General features: G+C 41.1%; 1 protein-coding gene across 4 annotated transcripts; it reads right to left on the bottom strand.

The window, feature by feature from the left end:
- Positions 1-2,156: 2,156 nt before the first annotated feature.
- On the bottom strand, positions 2,157-20,223 carry LOC130710176 (uncharacterized). Of its 4 annotated transcripts, none has more exons than XR_009010318.1 (11): positions 19,840-20,223; positions 19,666-19,763; positions 18,137-18,239; positions 17,866-17,963; positions 17,540-17,670; positions 17,342-17,450; positions 5,539-5,730; positions 5,286-5,422; positions 4,016-4,436; positions 2,577-2,664; positions 2,157-2,402 (listed from the first exon to the last, which is right to left on the bottom strand). XR_009010318.1 is itself a non-coding variant. In XM_057559347.1 (9 exons), exons 1-9 carry the CDS (start codon positions 20,072-20,074, stop codon positions 4,148-4,150), a joined length of 1,389 nt encoding a protein of 462 aa, XP_057415330.1. In that variant the 5' UTR covers positions 20,075-20,223; the 3' UTR covers positions 3,838-4,147. The 4 variants fall into 4 exon arrangements, 2 of the variants coding, with proteins under 2 accessions (XP_057415330.1, XP_057415329.1); XR_009010317.1 differs by having other exon boundaries at positions 2,157-2,417; XM_057559347.1 differs by lacking the exons at positions 2,157-2,402; positions 2,577-2,664 and having other exon boundaries at positions 3,838-4,436; positions 19,666-19,760.
- Between the last annotated feature and the right edge of the window lie 995 nt (positions 20,224-21,218).

Genomic DNA, 21,218 nt, shown 5'->3' on the forward strand with positions numbered 1-21,218 from the left:
TTTTAGGGATGAATTGGTTTGATCTTATGTCGGTCAAGCAGGATGATGAGACATTTTTGCTGCTGCTTGGTACTGTTGTGGAGTTTTTTATGTTGCTAAGGCAGGTCTGTTATGGATCCTGGTGCCTGCTGCATTGGCTGTTGTGTAAAAACAAAGATTTTGGATGCGGTTGTTGTACTTGTGTTTGCTGTTGTGCTGATATGCTGTTGCTGAAGCTATTATTGAGTGCTGGTATACATGCTTGTTGTTGCTGTCAAAAGAAATATGTTGTTGCTGCTGTCATAAACCAGATGTTGTTGCTGTTAAAATAAAACAGCTACTGTTGTTGCTGCTGGTGCGAAAATAGAAGGTCTTTTACAGATGTTGTTGCTGGTTTTGCTGATTACTAAGGTTGATGTCGTAATGGATACTTGGAGATGAACTTGTTGGTGTTTCTGCTTCTAGTGGGCGTTTTAGTTTTTGAGTCCTTGTTTTAATGCATTGAGCTAAAGGATATAATATCATTGAACTCAGGTACAAAATGGCTATCTCAAGATTGTAGTACTCTTTTTCCTTGCTAGGCTTTTTTCCCATTGGGTTTTGCCTAGCAAGGTTTTAATGAGGCTCTATCTTGGGATTTCGTTTATGTCACCCTATCGGATGGTGGTGGGTTTATTTTTGTTCGGCCAGCTTGTTCTTAGGTCGTTCGAGTTCAACTCAGATTGTATTTGGTTCTCGCTTGAGTTGCTATTGACTCAAGCGCTTCTATTAATAATATACATTTCATTTTCAAAAAAAAAAATACATGTTCAACGATTAAGAGCAGTTCAATACTATTACAATTTGGGGTTTTTTGAAATCTCTTGTTTCCCACACATGGAGCGCACAAACTTTAATCTTCCATTCGATCTTTCTTGCGAAAATATTGGGTACCTTGTGCGAAGTTTGAGTCATCCTACATAACAAAAAGTTGAGCAAATCAAAGAGAAAATAATTTTTTAGGTGTTTCATTTTTACATGATGAAATCAAGTTGAAGATCATCGTGAAATAAAAAGCATGTTATGACACATGTCTAGTACATCAATAGTTAGTCGTTGGATATATGTTCTTGGGAAAATGTCTTGAAGCTTGAGCCTTTGAGAAAATAAAAGCAAATACCTCAACAAATCATATGTGACACATGTTGAATGAGTATTGACACTTATTTATATAGTAGTAGGCAAAAAGGTTAGTGATAATCTTTTTTTCTTTTGGTAAGATCTTATTTAGTATTCAGCATACCTTTTTGAATTTCATAACTTATATAAAATAAATAATAATAAATTTATTTATAATATTTTTGAATTAATAGTAGAAGTCTATAAAATGACATTGATGAAGGAAGTTCAAAATGAAGGAATATAAGTTTTTTTTATTGAGTGTCCTTTAACTTTTAAAGTTTATTATTAATCTTAATTATTGGTTGATTAATATTTCAACAAATTTGAACCAATAATTTGTGTCTTATGAAATTCACAACTAATATCATATTTAATATTAATTTTGACCTATGACATTCCATAACTCATATAAATTAAATAATAATAAATTCACTTAAAATAATTTTGAGCTTAATAGTATAAAGTTATATACTAACATTGATGAAGGAAGTTCAAGGGGAATATTGAACGACTAAGATTAAAACTCTGCTGAGTATCCAATGGTTCTGAAAAATCACATATGAAATATGTAAAAAATCGTAAATACCCCCTTGTTCATACTACCCTTCTCATACATAATTGAATGTTTTGAAAAAAAAAAACAATTTTTGCATATTGAATTCGAAGTGTCATGCTATTATTACTTAATATTCATACGGCACATGCATAGTCTTTCATTTTTTCTCAGAAAAAAAAAAAAAGATCATTGGCGCCAAGCATGAGGGAATGTTAGACGTTTGGTAATTTTTCCGCATGTCAAAATAAAAGATCCCATTGAAGCGGTTAATGTCATGCATATTGTCGGTACATCTAGCTATACAAATTGCATAGTATTATAAACAACAATTTCGGAGATTACCCATCTTCCGAAAGAATTAATAAACATATACAAATGAAACATTTCTAACTTTCCTCACTCGCTTCAAATTGCTAGTGTATCTTTTATAAGCAAAAAAAAACCATGAAGAACAACCCCATTCATAAGCAATTTAATTTTAAAAAAGTAAAAATTTAAACATAGTATCCAGCTATGGGTTCACATATTATTTGATGAACTCACCGACTATAAGAAAATGACTCAACAAATATCCCATAAAATTGTTGCACAAAAACGGCCGTAACTATCCTCAAGCAATTTTTTTCTTAAAACACAATTGTGAATTTGAGCTTTTTTCTCACACCTGGAATTACATGGATCCTTCTTTGCAAAATACTTCTTTCACCTACAATATCATAATCTGGCATTCAATTTAAGAAAGAACTCATAATCAATTAAACCAATCTGAATAAAACAAAAATGAAAGAAAATCATAATCACTTAAAAATATGAATAAAACAAAAAATGAAACCAAATGACTGAATAATCAAATGACTGAAGCAAAGTGACTGAGTTATACCTTAATGTCGAAATCGGCTCAGGTTTGCGGAGGGCTGGTAGAATCATGTTTTTCTTGTAAAAATCCACAAATTTCCGCAATTTGGATCCTTACATTAAAAATAAGGGTGTAGTAAGCGGATTAATTAAGTGTTTATTGTTGTAAGCACTTATCACATACACAACTCATTAGATATTTGATAAACTTTTTGAAATAATCTAAAAAAAGTTGCTTATTTATAAACTAATTTGAGCAGTTTCTAAGGACCTGTTTAGTATGTTGTATAGTATAAAGCCCGATAGTTAAGACCTGATTGTATTAGGCCTGATAGCATAAGGCCTGATAAAATTTTAATACTATACAACGTTTAGTCATTCACTGTACAATTTGGTGGCTACAGTTGTGGTGGTGGTGGTATTGGAAAGTGATGGTGGTGGTTGTGGACGGTGGCGGTAGTAGTGACGATGGCGCCAATGGCGGGTAGAGGTGGAGGGTGGTGGCAAAAATGGTGGTGGAGGGTGGTGGCGACAACTGTGGTGGTAGTGGCAATAACAATGACGGTATCAACAATGGTAGCGGCGACGACGGTGGCGGTAGTGGTGGCGGAGGTAGTGGTAGTGTGGTGATAACGATGACGGTATCAACGATGGTGGCATTGGTAGAACGTGGTGGTGGTGGTGGTGGTAGTGGCGATAACAATGACAGTATCAATGATGGTGGCAGTAGTGGAGTGTGGTGGTGGTGGCGGCGACAATGGCGGTAGTAGTGGTGGAGGGTGGTTGAGGTGGTCGACAATAGTGGTGAAGGGTGGTGGTGGTGGTGGTTGATTACATATTTTCAAGTAGTTTATATATCACAGTTTTATCATGCATTATCCATTATCTATAGGGTGGATTAAATAATCGATCATTTTAATGTATACGAGGGGATTGATGTATAAAATTATACAAACTTATACAATACAGGGTGAGTACCAAACAATGGATAAGTTCATAATGTATTGTATAAGCTTATACTATCATACCTAATGCAGCGTACCAAACGAGCCCTAAAAAATAACTCAACAACTCGTAGATAAGTCATAGACTATTTCATAAGATCGCCTTAGCACTTACATAAGCACTTATGTTATAAGATAAGGCCCCGTTTGGAAGAGCTTATTTGAGCTTATCTGATAGCATAAGCTCTTATGTCAGTGTTTGGGAGAGCTTATGCAAACAGCTTATGGCCTACCATTAGCTGTTTTGAGATTATTTTCATAAGCTATATGCTTATATATAGCTTAGTTTCGATTTATTTCAATACAAGTTTTAAAATAGCTTATGAATAAGCGCTTATGACCATAAGCACTTAATTAAGTTGTGTTTCCAAACGGAGCAAACTCAAATAAGTTCTTGCAAACAACCTAAATCTACTAATTGTAAAATGGAATGGTACAATATCATATATCCCTTGTTTACCTCTCAAATGCTGCATTCTCGATATGCAGTCAACTATGGCCACCCCATCACATCCCATTCCCAATTTGAAGTCACTAGTGTCCAATGGAAATCCTTAATAACAGATAGAGTTCAATTTGTAAAGCTGAGTCATCACGCTGAACTTCCAACTGCAATTTGGAATTGTTCTGGTACACGGAGCAATGGAGCTTGAATGGTTCCAGGCTTCCCTAATTGACCACAAGCAGCCATCTGATCATCGCCTCTACTGAGTCGTAGAAAAACCACAACTCCTGCTGCAGCCAATGTATTTCGGAATTCAATCATCCTTTCATCTTTGGTAGGTCTGAAGAAGGACCCGTTATGCGGATTGAACGAGATGAGATTGATCTTGCAAGGAATGCCCTTCACGAGCTTGATAAGCCTCTCTGCATCTTCATTGCTGCATAAAAATTGTAGAAAAGAAGACAATAAAAAAGCTATTTTTATGCATAAAACAAAGGCAAGGCAAAACTAAGGAGACGAAAAGTCCATTTCAGTTTCTTGGGGAAAGTATATATAGGAGAAGTTAAATTTGAACTAAAACTTCAACAACAGTCATTGATCTTTATAACTCAATGAAAATAAACAGCTGAGGAGAAAAAAGGAAAAATGACATTGAGCCATATCATAGAACGATAGTAGAGTAATTGCAAGCACAAAGGACAGTATTAGCACATTTTATTGGAAAAGAGGGGGGAGGGGTGGGGATTAGGGCGGGTAGGGATTAGGGCATCAGTTAGAATTAATGAAGGCTAGTGATTTGATGCTTTCATTAATAATAACATTACAATCCATGATGCTGAGGTTTAGTAGCATCAGGAATGACTACAGAAAGAACTTGACAAGGGTAGTGACTGGAGAAGGACCCAGATAAAGGGGAGATGAGACCCTGAATCAGGACCAAAAAGCACATTAAAAAGAGGGCGAGTGAAAAAAAAATTAAAAATAAACTTGAAAAAGTAACTAATATATTACACATGCTCAAATTGTTGTTTTATTCCAACTCAAACTCCTACGATCATTAATGCAATTTATACAGAAAGGATAACACATGTAGCTACTCTACAAAACAAGATTATTGTAAGTAATGTGCATATGGTCCAGCTCATTGAATCCATTAATGTAAGATTTATATGCAGCTCTCAACCGAAACATATTTTTTTATGGCTACAAAACAACATACACCTGGAAAACGTGCAAGACTATATATCCAACACAACCAAGATAAAGGGAGTGAAGTCTGCCTAACCTGTCATTGATTCCTTCAAGCATCACATACTCAAATAGAACTTTGTAGTTGTTTTTTAAGGAAAGCTCCTCCCGAAGAGTCTCAAGAAGCAGTTCCAGTTTATACTTCCGATTTATAGGCATGATCCAGTTTCTTACCTGACATATTATATTTAAATTGATCAATCCTCCTTCTTATTCCTGTTCTTGCCGTTTCATGATTATTTCAAGGGGTGCTCCACCAGCCAATAAGAACAAAGAAATAAGAAATTTACCTCATTAGTAGTTGCATTCAAACTAACAGCTAATGCACAGTTGGATTCATGGAGGAAACGCCGGAGCTGCGGAACAAGCCCACTAGTTGAAACAGTGACCTTGCGGGGGCTGAATTGAAGCCCTTGTCCATCCACCATAATATTTGCAGCTTTAATGACATTGTCAATGTTATGAAGTGGTTCTCCCATGCCCTAAAACAAACATATTGCAGTTGTTAACTAGTGATCAATAAGAAGAATTTTGGTCTTCTAAAGTAAAGGGTGCCCTTCAAAGGAGAAAAGTGAAGAGTTATAAGGGATATTTTGGGTTTTAAATTAGTCCAGTGTGCATTAAAGTGCACACTTTCTCCTTTAAAGTGCATCGCTCTTTTTAAAGGTGCCAAATCCGATAAGAAGAAACCACTTGTAGTTCGATTTATCATTTTCTTCCCTCCCCATCCCTAGTACACAGGACTATGAGTAATAACAGAATTGACAGGAGGTCTTAGGCCAAGAATATATCCAGAACGGGACAACATAGTAGACAAAGGTTTTTTAATTTGAAATAGGTGGAAAAATAGAGATTGTTGCTGATGTGTCTTAGGCCAAGAATATATCCAGAATTGGACAAATAATTATTTCAACAAATGAAGACATGACTTTAGATAACATTAGCATGGAAACACAAGGACACAGTCAAAAAGAAGGGAGCCCATAAGCATGAACCATAATATTGAAAATAAAAAGTGTGCTTTTGTTTCCAGGAGATATATCAATCACTATTGACATGTCAATGCATACTTGCATGTAAACATATTTAAAGATATGACAGACAGAAGTGGCATGATGGCATCTTATTATCTACAAATAAAGTAGAAGTTTTGATCTACACACACGGTTGATATATGTTAGGATCCAAAATCCCAACAAGAGTCAACACAGGTAAAAGAAACAGAATACAGAAATGAATTGCTTATTGATGATTGAAATAGGGACAATTACAGAGAAGGAATGACTTCCAATCCTGACCAGAGCACTTCTCCTAAGGAAGCTCAGAGCCTCCTTTCCATGACTCACACTTAGCTAAATGATTAGATAGTCTCTCAACCTCTCACCATTCCCTTTTGTAGATGGACGTTGCAATTCTCCTTACTCTCTCTCTATTCTGTTAGATGCCTTAACCTGGTATTCCCTTCCTGCCCCTCCTAGTGTAAACCTTCCACACTCTAGGCCCCTTGGGTCCATGATGGATTAGTGTATCCATTGGCCCATTTACAATATCAGTCCTAACAATGCCTCCCTCTAATACTTCATCCTTGTCCTCAAGGTGGAATTCTGGGAACTGGCTTTGAATTGTCAAGACATCTTCCCAGGTTGCCTCTTCAGCCTTGCCCTGCTTCCATTGAATGAGAACCTGTGGAACCTTCAAACCATGTCGAGAGATAGAACGTATAGCTAACACCACTTCGGGTTGCACTACTGGTAAAGCCTCTTCTTCTAACTGTTCTGGCAATTCTGGCTCCACTTCATAGCCTCCAACAGCTTTCTTCAACATTGAGATATGAAACACAGGATGTACTCGTGAACTTGCTGGTAGCTTCAATCGATACGCTACTGCTCCAATTCTTGCTTCTATGGGGTAAGGTCCATAGTAGCGCGCAGCTAGCTTAGGTTGAGCTCGCGTGACCACCGAATTCTGCCGGCGAACCCGGAGCTTGACAAACACCCATTCTCCGACAGCGAAAGACTTGTCCACTCGCTTGGTATCAGCTTGTGCCTTCATTCTTTCCTGAGCTCTTGTTAAATGAACCTTTAATTGACGCAATGCTTCATCCCTGTTTGTCAGTTCTTGCTGTACCGCGTCCACACGCGTTTCCCCAAGTGCCCATCGAACCAGAACCGGAGGTTTCCGGCCATAAACTATCTCAAAAGGTGTTTGTTGAGTCGCGGAATGAAAGGTTGTATTGAACCAATATTCAGCCCAGTGGAGCCATGTGACCCAGGACTTGGGTTGTTCAGCTGAGAAACACCGCAAGTACGTTTCTAAGCAGCGGTTCACCACCTCCGTTTGTCCATCGGATTCAGGGTGGTACGATGAACTCATCTTCAATTGTGTTCCTTGCAGGCGAAAGATCTCTTTCCAGAAGTTACTCATAAATAGAGGATCGCGGTCACTGACAATTGACGCCAGGATCCCATGTAAACGCACTATTTCCTTAGCAAATAATTCAGCAATGCTTCTGGCAGAGTAGGGATGCTTCAGCGGAATGAAATGCGCATACTTAGAGAGACGGTCAACCACCACTAGGATTGCTGCGAAACCTTTTGAATTTGGAAGCCCTGTTATGAAATCCAGAGATATATCTTCCCACACATTCTCTGGGATTGGTAAAGGTTGCAGCAAACCGGCTGGGGATGTTGCCATATACTTGTGACGTTGGCACACATCGCACGCGCGTACAAATTCCTGCACATCATGCTTCATTCCCCGCCAATATAGATTCGCAGCCAAGCGGCGATAGGTGCGGAGGAAACCTGAATGCCCCCCTTGAGGTGTTGTGTGAAATTCTTGCAACATTTTGGGCACAAGTGTGGATTGCTTGGACAAGACCAGACGATCTTGGTAGAGCAAAATCCCTTGATGCAAGCGGTACCCAGGGTGATCTCCTGTTCCCAGGCGCAAATCTTGAATGATGCGGTTCAGCTTTGTGTCCTCTTCGATTTCTGCTGAGATTACTGCTTGATCTTCCCATTGTGGGTAAGTGGTAATGGCTCGCATTTCCCCTTGTTCTTCCTCTACCCTTGACAACGCATCTGCCCCACGATTCAGCTTGCCCGGTTTATACACGATGTCGAAATTATACCCTAAAAGCTTGGCTGCCCAATTCTGCTGCCCACAAGTAACCACGGTCTGATGCAGCAATTCCTTCAGACTTTTCTGATCAGTGAAAACCGTGAACTTTCTGCCCAACAAATACGGCCTCCAGTGTTGGATTGCCAGAACCACCGCCATTAACTCTTTCTCATATGCTGATTTTGTCAAATTGCGAGGACTCAGAGCTTTGCTGTAATACGCTATTGGATGTTTATCTTGGAGCAAAATTGCCCCAATGCCTAGGCCTGATGCATCACATTCCACATTGAATTCTTGACTGAAATCAGGTAAAGCTAGAACAGGGGCTTGAGTGAGCTTCCCCTTCAGTATTTCAAACGCCTCTTGAGCTTCGGGTCCCCAACTGAAAGCATCCTTCTTTGTGAGTTCAGTAAGTGGTTTAGCAATTTTCCCATAATCCCGGATGAACTTGCGGTAATACCCTGTCAATCCAAGGAAACCACGCACCCCCTTAACATTCTTAGGAACCGGCCATTGCTGCACACTAGAGACTTTATTAGGATCCACAGCCACCCCTGCTTCCGAAATAAGGTGACCCAAATATTCTACTGATGTTTGGCCAAAACTGCACTTCTTCAAATTAGCAGTGAGACTCTGTTGCTCTAATTGTTGCAAAACCTGCTTCAGTTGTACCACGTGAGAATCCCAATCCTTGCTGTAAACGAGAATGTCATCGAAGAAGACTAACACCCCCTTGCGTAGCATAGGACGAAAAACATCATTCATAAGACTTTGGAAGGTAGAGGGCGCATTCATCAACCCGAATGACATTACTAGGTACTCGTAATGCCCTTCGTGTGTTCTGAAAGCGGTCTTATGAATATCCTCAACCTTCATTCGCACTTGATGATACCTGGATTTGAGGTCAAGCTTGGAGAAGTATCTTGCCCCATGCAATTCATCCAATAACTCTTCAATTACTGGGATAGGAAATTTGTCAGGAATCGTTACCTTATTGAGGGCGCGGTAATCCACACACATCCGCCATGTTTGATCCTTCTTCTTGACCAAGATTACTGGGCTTGAGTAAGCACTAGTACTGGGTCGTATGATCCCTGAATCAAGCATCTGGCGCACCTGTTTCTCAATTTCAGCTTTCTGCATATGGGGGTATCGATAAGGTCTTACATTTACCGGTCCTTGGCCCTGCATAATAGGAATTTGATGCTCTCTGCCTCTTCCCGGAGGTAAACCCAGTTTCTCCTGAAAAACTTGAGCTGAATCCCGCAGCAATTGATTCAGTTCACGTTGCTGCTCATTTGTCAGATTCCCCATCTTGTCTACTGGACTTTTGTGCTTGTCCCCTCCTCTCAGTTCCCCCTGATTCTTTTCCCAAGGAGACTTAAGAAGTCCCTGCAAGGCTCCGCACATTTCGTTCTCTGCTCTGAAACCGTGAAGCTTCACCCATTTATGGTCGCACCAGAAACTCATGTGCTGTGTCTGCCAATTGACAATGGTGTCTCCAAGTGTTTTCAACCATTCAATGCCTAACACAATGTCTGGACCTCCAAGATCAAACAAATGGGGGCTGCAAATGAATTTGTACCCTGCTTCTGCGATACATACTTCAATTCGTGGGCAACGACCTTGAATTTGTGTCCGGTATCCATCACCCATTTTCACCGTCATTGTAGGCGTTTGCGCAATTTCCCATCCCATTCTTCGAGCTAATTGAGCATCAATGAAGTTATGCGACGCTCCGCTATCAACTAAGATTATTACCGGAACTCCATTCACCATGGCTAAAAGCTTCATCGTACGGGGCTGTTCCTTTTCCCCTCCGCCGACAAGATTCTTCAGGCACATGAGGCTCAGCTCACCTTCTAACTCATCATCCCCTTCCCCTACTTCCAGAGCTAGAATGTTACCTTCTTCGAGCTCCCCATCGTCGTCTTCTAGTATCAGCACTCTCAGTGATAGGATTCCTATTTCTACATCATTGCCACATGAGGAGCTGATCCATAATAGGACAAATAGGCCTAGAATCTTTCAGGTGTATTCTAGAAGGGGTAAGAAGGGAAATAGTGGCTAAGTTAGTTAGGAGAGGTGACAGGTGGGGAATGAGAGCTGGCAAGTCAGTATCAGAATATAAGGAATAGGAGAGGGAATGTTGAGGATACCTTTAGATATTTCAGATATTGAGAATGATTAGGAAGTGCTAACTTCCTAAACGGAGCTCTGCTCTGAGTAAGGGAATTAAAGGAGATTTCTCCATTCCTTCTGTAGTCCAGTTTACAAGTTAAATAAAGCTCTCAGTTATATTTCTCTCAAGTCATTACTGTTATTTCCATTGTCCATTGATCTGGGTCCTAACAAATTGGTCCGACCTACCGGATCGTCGAGAAAGAGCCAGTGAATGCCACCGAGGAAGAAGAAACAAATGGATGCTAAGGTTGACGCTCTAGAAAATGACATTTCTGAGGTTCGCACCACCCTCGCTGATGTGCAAGCTACTGTGAAGGAGAATCATGCGAGTTTGTTGGCGATGCTTGAACGAGTCTTAGCGAAGACTTTAGCCGATGAAGTCAGCTCAGGAGGAGCGCCGAAGGAAACGCCGGCGAGAGAACCATCAATCGGGAAAACGGGTTCTGTGAACCCGAGACCCGAATCGCTCAGCGAAGTGATGCTCTCTGAGTATCGCCATGCGGTGAAGAAGGTGGAACTGCCATCGTTCTCCGGCGAAGACCCAGCGGGATGGATCTCGCGGGCTGAGATCTATTTCCAGGTACATGAGTCTGCACCTGAAATCAAGGTGAGGCTAGCTCAGCTGAGCATGGAGGGTCCTACGATCCATTTCTTCAACTCGCTCATCGGAGAAGATGAAGGATTGACATGGGAGGGTCTGAAAGAGGCCTTGCTCGGAAGATATGGAGGTCACGGAGATGGAGATATCTACGAACAGCTGACGGAACTAAAGCAAGGGGGAACGGTGGATGAGTACATCACCGAATTTGAGTATCTCATAGCTCAGATTCCCAAGTTGCCCGATAAACAGTTCTTGGGTTATTTTCTCCATGGGTTACGATCGGAGATCCGAGGGAAGGTTAGAAGTTTGGCAACAATGGGGGAAATGAGTCGAACAAAACTCCTCCAAGTAACCAGAGCGGTGGAGAAGGAAACCAGAGGAACGGGTTGGGCTCATGGGCCAAGAGCAGGAACCGGGTCCTCAGGGTCAAACAGGCCCAGTTCCCATGGACCGGGTAAAACCGGATCCGAATGGGTAATGGTAAAAGGACGAGAGAAAGAAACGTTAGGGTTACCTAACCCAGGAGGAATCGGGTCAAAGAATGAGAAAATAAATCCGGTGGAGAAGAAAAGATCTGGATATAGAGACAGAGGCTTCACCCACCTTTCTTACAAAGAGATGATGGAAAGAAGGCAAAAACGACTCTGTTTCAAGTGTGGTGGACCTTTTCATCCCATGCATCAGTGCCCAGACAAGCATCTGAAGATCTTGGTCATGGAGGACGAAGATAGTGAAGACGCAGAGGCAAAGGAGCTAGCGGTAGAAGTAGAAGACTCCGGGGAAGAAGACAACGCAGAGATGTGCGTTCTGAGTTTGGATCACATTTCCAAAGAGAACCACAAGACAGTACGCTTGCAAGGGCAAATCAAGGGGATTCCAGTACTAATCTTGGTTGACAGTGGCGCGACCCACAATTTTGTGTCCCAGAAATTGGTACAGAGAATGGCGTGGCCAGTAGAGGAGACTTCCCCCATGAGCATCAAGCTAGGGAATGGAACACGTGAGCAGTCCATAGGGGTAGTCAAGGAGCTGGAGCTCGTGATTGGAGAAGTCAAAGTATCTCCGACGATGCACCTCTTTGAGCTTGGGGGAATTGATGTTGTTCTAGGAATGGAGTGGCTGAAAACCCTGGGAGACATGATTGTGAACTGGCAGCGACAGATTCTGAGCTTCTGGTACAACAAGAAATGGGTCACGCTACAAGGAATCGATGGAGGAGAAAAAGAGTTAGTAGCGTTGCAGTGTGTGTTGTCAAAAATACGCCATCGAATTCCCCACGAGTTATGGGGAATGGAAAAGGGAAAGGTAGAAGGAGAACCTGGTCTATCACAGCAACAACAACAAGAATTGGTAGAACTTTTACGGAATTATGAAAATGTGTTTAAGGAACCTGCAGGGCTACCTCCAAGGCGGAATAAGGAGCATACCATCAACCTAAAGGAGAATCAGGGAGCAGTGAATGTACGACCTTATAGGTACTCTCACCATCACAAAAACGAAATTGAGAAGCAAGTCCAAGACCTGTTAGCTACAGGAGTAATCAGACACAGTACTAGTTCTTTCTCCAGCCCTGTGATCTTGGTTAAAAAGAAGGACAACACTTGGAGGATGTGTGTGGACTACAGAGCGCTTAATAAGGCCACCATTCCAGACAAGTTTCCTATTCCGGTGATTGAGGAGTTACTAGATGAATTGCACGGAGCAGATTTTTACAGCAAGCTTGACTTGAAGTCCGGGTATCACCAAGTACGTGTGAGGGACTCAGATATTGAGAAAACAGCCTTCCGAACGCATGAGGGTCACTATGAGTACTTGGTAATGCCCTTTGGGCTCATGAATGCCCCCTCAACGTTCCAAAGTCTCATGAATGATGTCTTTCGCCATTTATTGAGGAAATGTGTGCTAGTGTTCTTTGACGATATCTTGATATATAGTAAAGGCTGGAAGACTCACATGGAACATTTGGAGAAGGTATTAAAGTTGCTGGCCCAGCATCAACTGGTGGCTAATAAAAAGAAATGCGCCTTTGGCCAGAGCACCATAGAGTATTTGGGTCACTTGATCAATGAAAAAGGAGTGGCGGTGGATCCAAGCAAGGTCCAGAGTGTTTTGATGTGGCCTACTCCAAGAAATGTGAAGGGAGTGCGAGGGTTCCTGGGCCTTACCGGGTACTATAGGAAGTTCATAAGGGATTATGGGAAGATAGCCAAACCCTTGACAGAGTTGACCAAGAAAGACAACTTCAACTGGAGTTCTAGTGCACAACAAGCTTTTGAAGAATTAAAAGAGAAACTAACTACTGCTCCTGTATTGTCTCTTCCAGACTTCTCAAAAGACTTTGTAATTGAGTGTGATGCGTCGGGTGTTGGCATAGGAGCTATTCTAATGCAGGAGAAGCGTCCCATTGCTTACTATAGCAAGGCCTTGGGAGTAAGAAACCTGTCCAAGTCTGCGTATGAAAAAGAGTTAATGGCTGTGGTCCTTTCCATACAACATTGGAGACCTTACCTGTTAGGTAGAAGGTTTACTGTGTCCACTGACCAAAAAAGCTTGAAACAACTGATGCAGCAGAGAATAGCTACAGCGGAGCAACAAAACTGGGCTGCAAAGCTGCTGGGATATGATTTTGAAATAGTCTATAAACAAGGGAAAATGAATAAAGGAGCTGATGCCCTTTCCAGGATACATGAAGGAGCAGAGTTGAGCAAAATCACATCTTTCCCTTGGTGGGAACAGGGTCAACAAGTACAGTCTGAGGTTAGTAAAGATGAAAAGCTTCAAGACATCATCAGACAGTTGCTCCATGATCCTAATGCAAAACCAGGGTATGAATACAAACAAGGGGTCCTATTGTATGCGGGCAGGTTGGTAATTCCTTCTACTTCTCAACTCATTCCCACACTCTTGAATGAGTTCCATGCTTCTCCCTTAGGAGGTCATTCCGGTTTCAACAAAACATACCGTAGGATCGCTGCTAATGTCTACTGGGTTGGCATGAAGGGTACCATACAAGACTATGTGAGGAACTGTGACATTTGTCAGCGTCAAAAGTACTTAGCAACTTCTCCCGGAGGATTACTACAGCCTTTACCGATTCCAGAACAGGTATGGGATGAAATTTCTATGGATTTCATCACAGGACTACCTAAGTCCAGGGGGTTTGAGGCCATATTGGTCGTAGTTGATCGATTGTCCAAATACTCTCACTTCGTTCCTCTCAAACACCCTTATACAGCAAGAAGTATCGCAGAGGTATTTTGCAAGGAGATAGTCAGGCTTCATGGGATTCCAACATCCATAGTCAGTGACCGCGATCCTATTTTCATGAGCAGCTTTTGGAAAGAAATATTCAGGATACAGGGCACACAACTTAGGATGAGCTCAGCATATCATCCGGAGTCGGATGGACAGACAGAAGTAGTAAATAGGTGTCTTGAAACCTATTTAAGGTGTTTTATTTCTGACCAGCCCAAGACTTGGGTGCTTTGGGTGCATTGGGCTGAATATTGGTTCAACACCAATTACCATGTGTCTACAGGAACAACTCCTTTTGAAGTGGTCTATGGCAGATCCCCACCCACACTCACGCGTTGGCTACAGGGGGAGACAAGGGTAGAAGCAGTTCAGAGGGATTTGATTGATAGAGATGAGGCTTTGCGACAATTGCGGAGTCAATTGCTTCGGGCGCAGGAGAAAATGAAGACACATGCTAACAAGAAAAGGAGGGATCAGTACTTTAATGTAGGAGAGTGGGTTTTTGTCAAATTAAGAGCTCATAGGCAACAATCAGTGGTAACACGAATCAATGCTAAGTTAGCAGCCAGGTATTATGGCCCTTATCCTATCTTGGAACGCATTGGAGCTGTTGCTTACAAACTAAAACTTCCCCCAGGGTCCAGAGTACACCCAGTATTCCATGTTTCTTTACTTAAGAAGGCAGTAGGAAACTATCAAGAGGATGAGGTTCTTCCTGAACTTATAGGGGATGATCAAATGGGGGAATATGAACCTGTGGCTGTGCTCGCAACCCGAACAGTCAAACAGCAAAATGAAGACACCAAACAAGTTCTGATTCAGTGGAAGGGGAAGCCTGCTGAGGAGGCTACATGGGAGGAGACCATTATGATACAAAGTCAATTTCCAACATTCAACCTTGAGGACAAGGTTGCTGCTGAAGGAGGGGGTGTTGATAGGATTCCTATTTCTACATCATTGCCACATGAGGAGCTGATCCATAATAGGACAAATAGGCCTAGAATCTTTCAGGTGTATTCTAGAAGGGGTAAGAAGGGAAATAGTGGCTAAGTTAGTTAGGAGAGGTGACAGGTGGGGAATGAGAGCTGGCAAGTCAGTATCAGAATATAAGGAATAGGAGAGGGAATGTTGAGGATACCTTTAGATATTTCAGATATTGAGAATGATTAGGAAGTGCTAACTTCCTAAACGGAGCTCTGCTCTGAGTAAGGGAATTAAAGGAGATTTCTCCATTCCTTCTGTAGTCCAGTTTACAAGTTAAATAAAGCTCTCAGTTATATTTCTCTCAAGTCATTACTGTTATTTCCATTGTCCATTGATCTGGGTCCTAACACTCAGGTTCTTATCTGGGCATTGATGCATTGGGTGAAACGGGCCCCCACACTTAAAACACAAACCTTTTTGTTTTCTTTCCATCAATTGGGAATAAGTGAGATGATGGAAACGTCGATCTCTTGGCCCATGTCGCTGCGGCCCTCCGTTTTTTGGCTGTTCATTTCTTGGGCCAGTTGTATTGGGCTTGGAGACTTGGGTACCCGAGTCCTTATTTCCACGGACCCACACCCAATCGGTTCCGCTCCGACCCGATCCACTGCCAAAACCGCTCCCTCCGGTTTTCCCCGCACCTCCACCATACCGGTTTCCCCTAGCAAAACCCGACCCGGAATCGCCTTTCACTTCCTTCTCGACGGCTCGAGCCACCACCAACAGCTTAGATCTGCTCACACCTCCCATCGCCGCCAGACTCCTCACTTTCCCTCGAATCTCCTCCTTCAAGCCGTGAAGAAAATAGCCCTGAAATTGCTTATCAGGAAGCTTAGGGATTTGTGCCGTGAGGTATTCGAATTCAGTTATGTACTCCTCGACAGAACCCGTTTGGCGGAGCTCCGTTAACTGCTCGTAAACGTCACCATCTCCATGGCCACCGTAACGCTCCAGAAGTGCGTCACGCAATTTCTCCCACGTCAGATCCTCCTCAGCTTCCAGTAACGAATTGTAAAAATGAATCGTGGTTCCCTCCATGCTCAATTGTGCCAAGCTCACCTTGACTTCTGGAGAGGTTTCTTGGACCCTGAAGTAAACCTCGGCTCTCGAGATTCACCCCGCCGGATCCTTCCCATCAAAGATCGGTAGCTCCACCTTCTTGACGGAGTGTCGGAACTCATTCAGTGCATCACCCTGCAGTGTGGGTTGCCGCGACAGCCCTCCTTTGTCTCCGGTCACCTCCGGAGTCCTGCCTCTGAATGGATCTTCTGAGTTTCGGTTTCCACTTTCCCCTTCATCAGGGATCTTCTTACCCATGGATTTCTCCATCATCAAGGCTAACGATGAAGGAAGATCCTTCACCGCGAGCGTCACCGCCATTAACGACGTTCGCATTTCTGCGAGCTCGTTCTCCAAGGCGTCGATCTTCGCTTCCATCTGAGCGACTGCTTGCTTTGTCTTCTTAGGTGGCATTCACCGGTTCCGGCGAAAGAGGATCCGGTAGGTCGGACCAATTTGTTAGGATCCAAAATCCCAACAAGAGTCAACACAGGTAAAAGAAACAAAATACAGAAATGAATTGCTTATTGATGATTGAAATAGGGACAATTACAGAGAAGGAATGACTTCCAATCCTGACCAGAGCACTGCTCCTAAGGAAGCTCAGAGCCTCCTTTCCATGACTCACACTTAGCTAAATGATTAGATAGTCTCTCAACCTCTCACCATTCCCTTTTGTAGATGGACGTTGCAATTCTCCTTACTCTCTCTCTATTCTGTTAGATGCCTTAACCTGGTATTCCCTTCCTGCCCCTCCTAGTGTAAACCTTCCACACTCTAGGCCCCTTGGGTCCATGATGGATTAGTGTATCCATTGGCCCATTTACAATATCAGTCCTAACAATATACTTTTAGTTTCAGAATTCTCGATGCAATAATATACCTACCATAAAGACAACATTCGTAATGGAGCCAACATCACTTGTGAGAAGCCGTCTAGCAAAAACAGCCTGTTCTACTATTTCTGCGGCAGTAAGATGTCTCTTAAGACCCATTCTGCAAAATAACTTTGTATAACAAACTTGCAAGAAAGGTAAAACATGGTGTAACCACTGAATGATCATGAGAGGAAAAAGGAAGCTTGCCTTCCAGTATAGCAAAATTGACAATTCATGGCACATCCAACTTGACTTGAAACACACACTGTAGTCCTGCCTCTATCACAAGGTATGACAACTGTTTCTATGACCAGGCCGTCATCCAACGTGAATAAAATCTGCAATATACTGTGAGTTTAACAGTAAATAAGAAGACTTTCCAGAGACGTAACTAAATATAAGCAAGCAATGTAAGAAATCGTTAAGCCAAAAGCCTAAATATCATATAAGTAACTTGCTAGATGGGTAAAGAGATGATAATTGGTAAATATATGATATTAACTGACAACAAAACAGAGTCAAATCATTTCAACCTTCCTAGTACCATCCGATGCTGTGTGAATTTCTTTCAGAGCAAGTGCTTTGAACTTGGCATTTTCACTCAACATCTTCTTGAAATCTTTGTTTATACCTAAATCACAACATAAACATATAAATTAAATTACAAGAATCATTAGTCAATTCAAATTGCAAAGTTCAAAGTTCTTAAGCTAAATAACTAGTGCAATAACATCACTGGTCATTTAAACAATACTAAGTACCAATATCATAACATCAAATATTGGAAGATGAAGAGGAAAGAACCTTCCAACTCATCAACATGATTGGCCCAAATGTTGTTTCCATATATACGCTTCCATAACATCATTGCCTGCCCAGGCCTGTATCCATGTGATTGAACCCATTTCTGTACAGTGATATGTCAACAAGTGGAAATCAAATACCAATTCCACATGCTTTTCGTTTCTTTCTTTTTGTTCATGACATATTGATAGTTAGGCCCATGACAGTTATTGGCAGTTTTGTAACTGCTGAGTAGTTTCCTTTATAAGGAGGAGATAGGACTGTTAGAAGGATATTCTAGAAATTGGGAATAGATTTGGGAGTGTTGGTCTCTCGAACACCAGCAACCATTATAGATTCTTTGTTGTTCTAAGTAATAAACAATTTTCCTTTCCATCCATTACTGGTACCTATCAATTGGTATCAGAGCCCGATCTTGGAACTCTGGAAATTTTTTCGTGAAGATGATTCTAGTGTTCAATGGAAAGGATGCTTATTGGTGACTCATCAATGTCGAGCAGCATAGTGAAGCGGCCAAAGGTATAAAAGAGGAAAACATGGTCTCAGAGGCTAAGAGGGCTTTGACAGGCGAAGCTTTCTTTTGGTGGTATTTCTGGAAAAGAAGCAAGTAGAAAGCAAAATGGTGCGAGTTTGTGAAGGCTTTGCTGAAGAAATTCCAACCAGAAATGGATCCCGACATACCATATGTGTTCAAGATTCTGGACAGGAAGAAAGACCAAGGATAAATGAAGTCTTGGAGAATGCAAGAGAAGGCTATCTAGTAGAAGCAAAAGCAGAGATGACAGAGACCGCAGTAGAGGTAGAGAAATGCTTAACCTTTGAGATGCATGGACCCAATCTTGAAGTGGCATTTGGTAGGGGGTTGGCTATTACTTCTATTATACAAAAGATTTTCAGGACTTGGTTATCATGTTTTTGAAGCGGACATCACTGCTTTTCCATAGGTTCATGCTCATTGTGCTTCAAACAGTGGGATCCGGGAGGTATTTTTCAGAGTCAAACTCCAGAAGGTGCATGGATAATGATTAAAACTGCAGGACATTTGGAGCCGCCGACCTACATTCAAGTAGCAGTGCCTACTTCCCACCTTGGGCGGGTATTGATAGAGTTTGGCCCGTAACAGTTATCGACAGTCTTGTAAAATCGCTGGTGGACAATTATAGGCAGTTTTGAGGAAAATTCTGTTGTAACTGTTGGGTAGTTTCCCTCATAAGAAGGAAATAGGTTTGTTAGAGGGAAATTCTAGAAATTGGGAATAAATTTGGACCAGCAACCATTGTAGTTTCTTTGATATTCTTAAGTAATAAAAAAAAATGTTTTTCATCCATTACTAATAACTATCACATATTCTACATGAAACTGAGAAAACAACAACAGAAAATCCTAGAAATAAAATAAAATTTGCTCAAATGCTCATGAATCAGATAGGAAAAAACTAATTTATAACTGTCACATTTATACAATACCAAAAGAACAAACTTATAACAAAATTTAAAATAATATGAACATGGATAAAGGACAGAACATACTTCAAGCTCGGGGTAAGTCAACCCTTTAAGAAGAACCTCTGAACCTTTCATTGAAGTCGAAACGCAGTGACCTTCTTCTTCTTCTTCTTCTTCTCCTGCTTCAGAGAAACATTGACAAGTTAAAAGAGATGAAGAAGAACAAGCATTTATACGAGCAAAGAGATGGATAGTGACCGGAATCAGAGAAATTGTGATCAGCGGCGGCGGGAGAAGAAGAAAGGAGGCGGCGACGGGGAGTGAGAACAGAAATGAGATACGGGGGCGGCGGCGTTCTGGTGAAAGAGAAAGATATGGTTTTGTGATTGAGTGTAGAGGAGGCGGAGGAAAGCGGAAGCAGAGACGTGGTGGGTAGGAGATGAGTGGAGTTTGCTACTGCAACGCCTCTCGCCATGCTCATCCAATTCCTCATCCTTCATTGCCTCACAGACCACCATCCAAACCAGATACTACAAATTAGGCTTTAACACAATTTTTAGGTTGAATTTTACAATTTTGGAAAATAAAAAAAGGTGATAAAATTCAACTGAACATTTTTTTTTTCTAATGTCGCCACCCATGCTTTAACTAGACCGGTATATGTTCTTTGAATTATCAAAGTTTCTTCTATTTATATGAATAATTAAATTTCAGCATGAGCATCATCGGTTGGCCGTCCGATCTTCGTTGATTGATGACTACTGCAGTCCCTCGTTCTAGAGGCGCTAGCGTTGTGGTCTTTTTCTTTAAGCATCTTTGTACCCCAAAAAAATCAGCAATCATAAATTTTTTAATTGTGTAAAGTAATTGAATTTTTCTTATAATTTTTGTTTTGATAAAAAATTATTTTTTTAGGGAATCAATAAAATAAATTTTTTTTTGACGTGATAAAATAATAGTTAATTTCATTGATGATAAGTTTCAAATAAAATTCATTGATGATAAATAAATAAAAATATATTTTTATTTTTATTTAAACTAAATTATATAGTTTTCCAATGTATAAAAAAACTAAATTAGATAAATATTTCGATCGCGGCGATAAGATAAAGCGTACTTAAAGAAGAACGAGAGAGAAAATGTTTGATGAAGTTCAACGAACATAAGCAATAAGTGAACTTGAACCTTGAACCGTTTGCAGTTGAACAAGAAATCAATAAGTGAGTTCAAAGTTAAAGCATAAAATACTGTGTGTAGTGGAATCGTTGGAATTCCAAACATTCACCGGAGAGAGACATCTGGTGTGCATTAAAGTATATGATTTAAATTGTAAGCTCCAATTTTCAGGGAATTACTAAAGTGACCAAATGTGGAAATAAACATGTTGGTTATCTTTAAAAAAACATAGCTCGTATGGAAGATCAACATGAAGAATATAGAAGAAAAAGAGCAAGCAAGAAGCATTAGAGTCGTAGAGAAAGGTTAAGAATCAAAGTCAACAGAAGCATTTAAGGCCAACTCAACAAAGACTATGATATATTATCGTCAACGGTCTAAGTCCACAAGCATCGTCTGAAGACTCCTGAAATCTACAAGCAACAATCAGAGTCCATAGGATGACTTGAAGACAACGAAGA

Source organism: Lotus japonicus, chromosome 4 (assembly GCF_012489685.1).
Source record: "Lotus japonicus ecotype B-129 chromosome 4, LjGifu_v1.2".
Lineage (NCBI taxonomy): Eukaryota > Viridiplantae > Streptophyta > Magnoliopsida > Fabales > Fabaceae > Lotus > Lotus japonicus.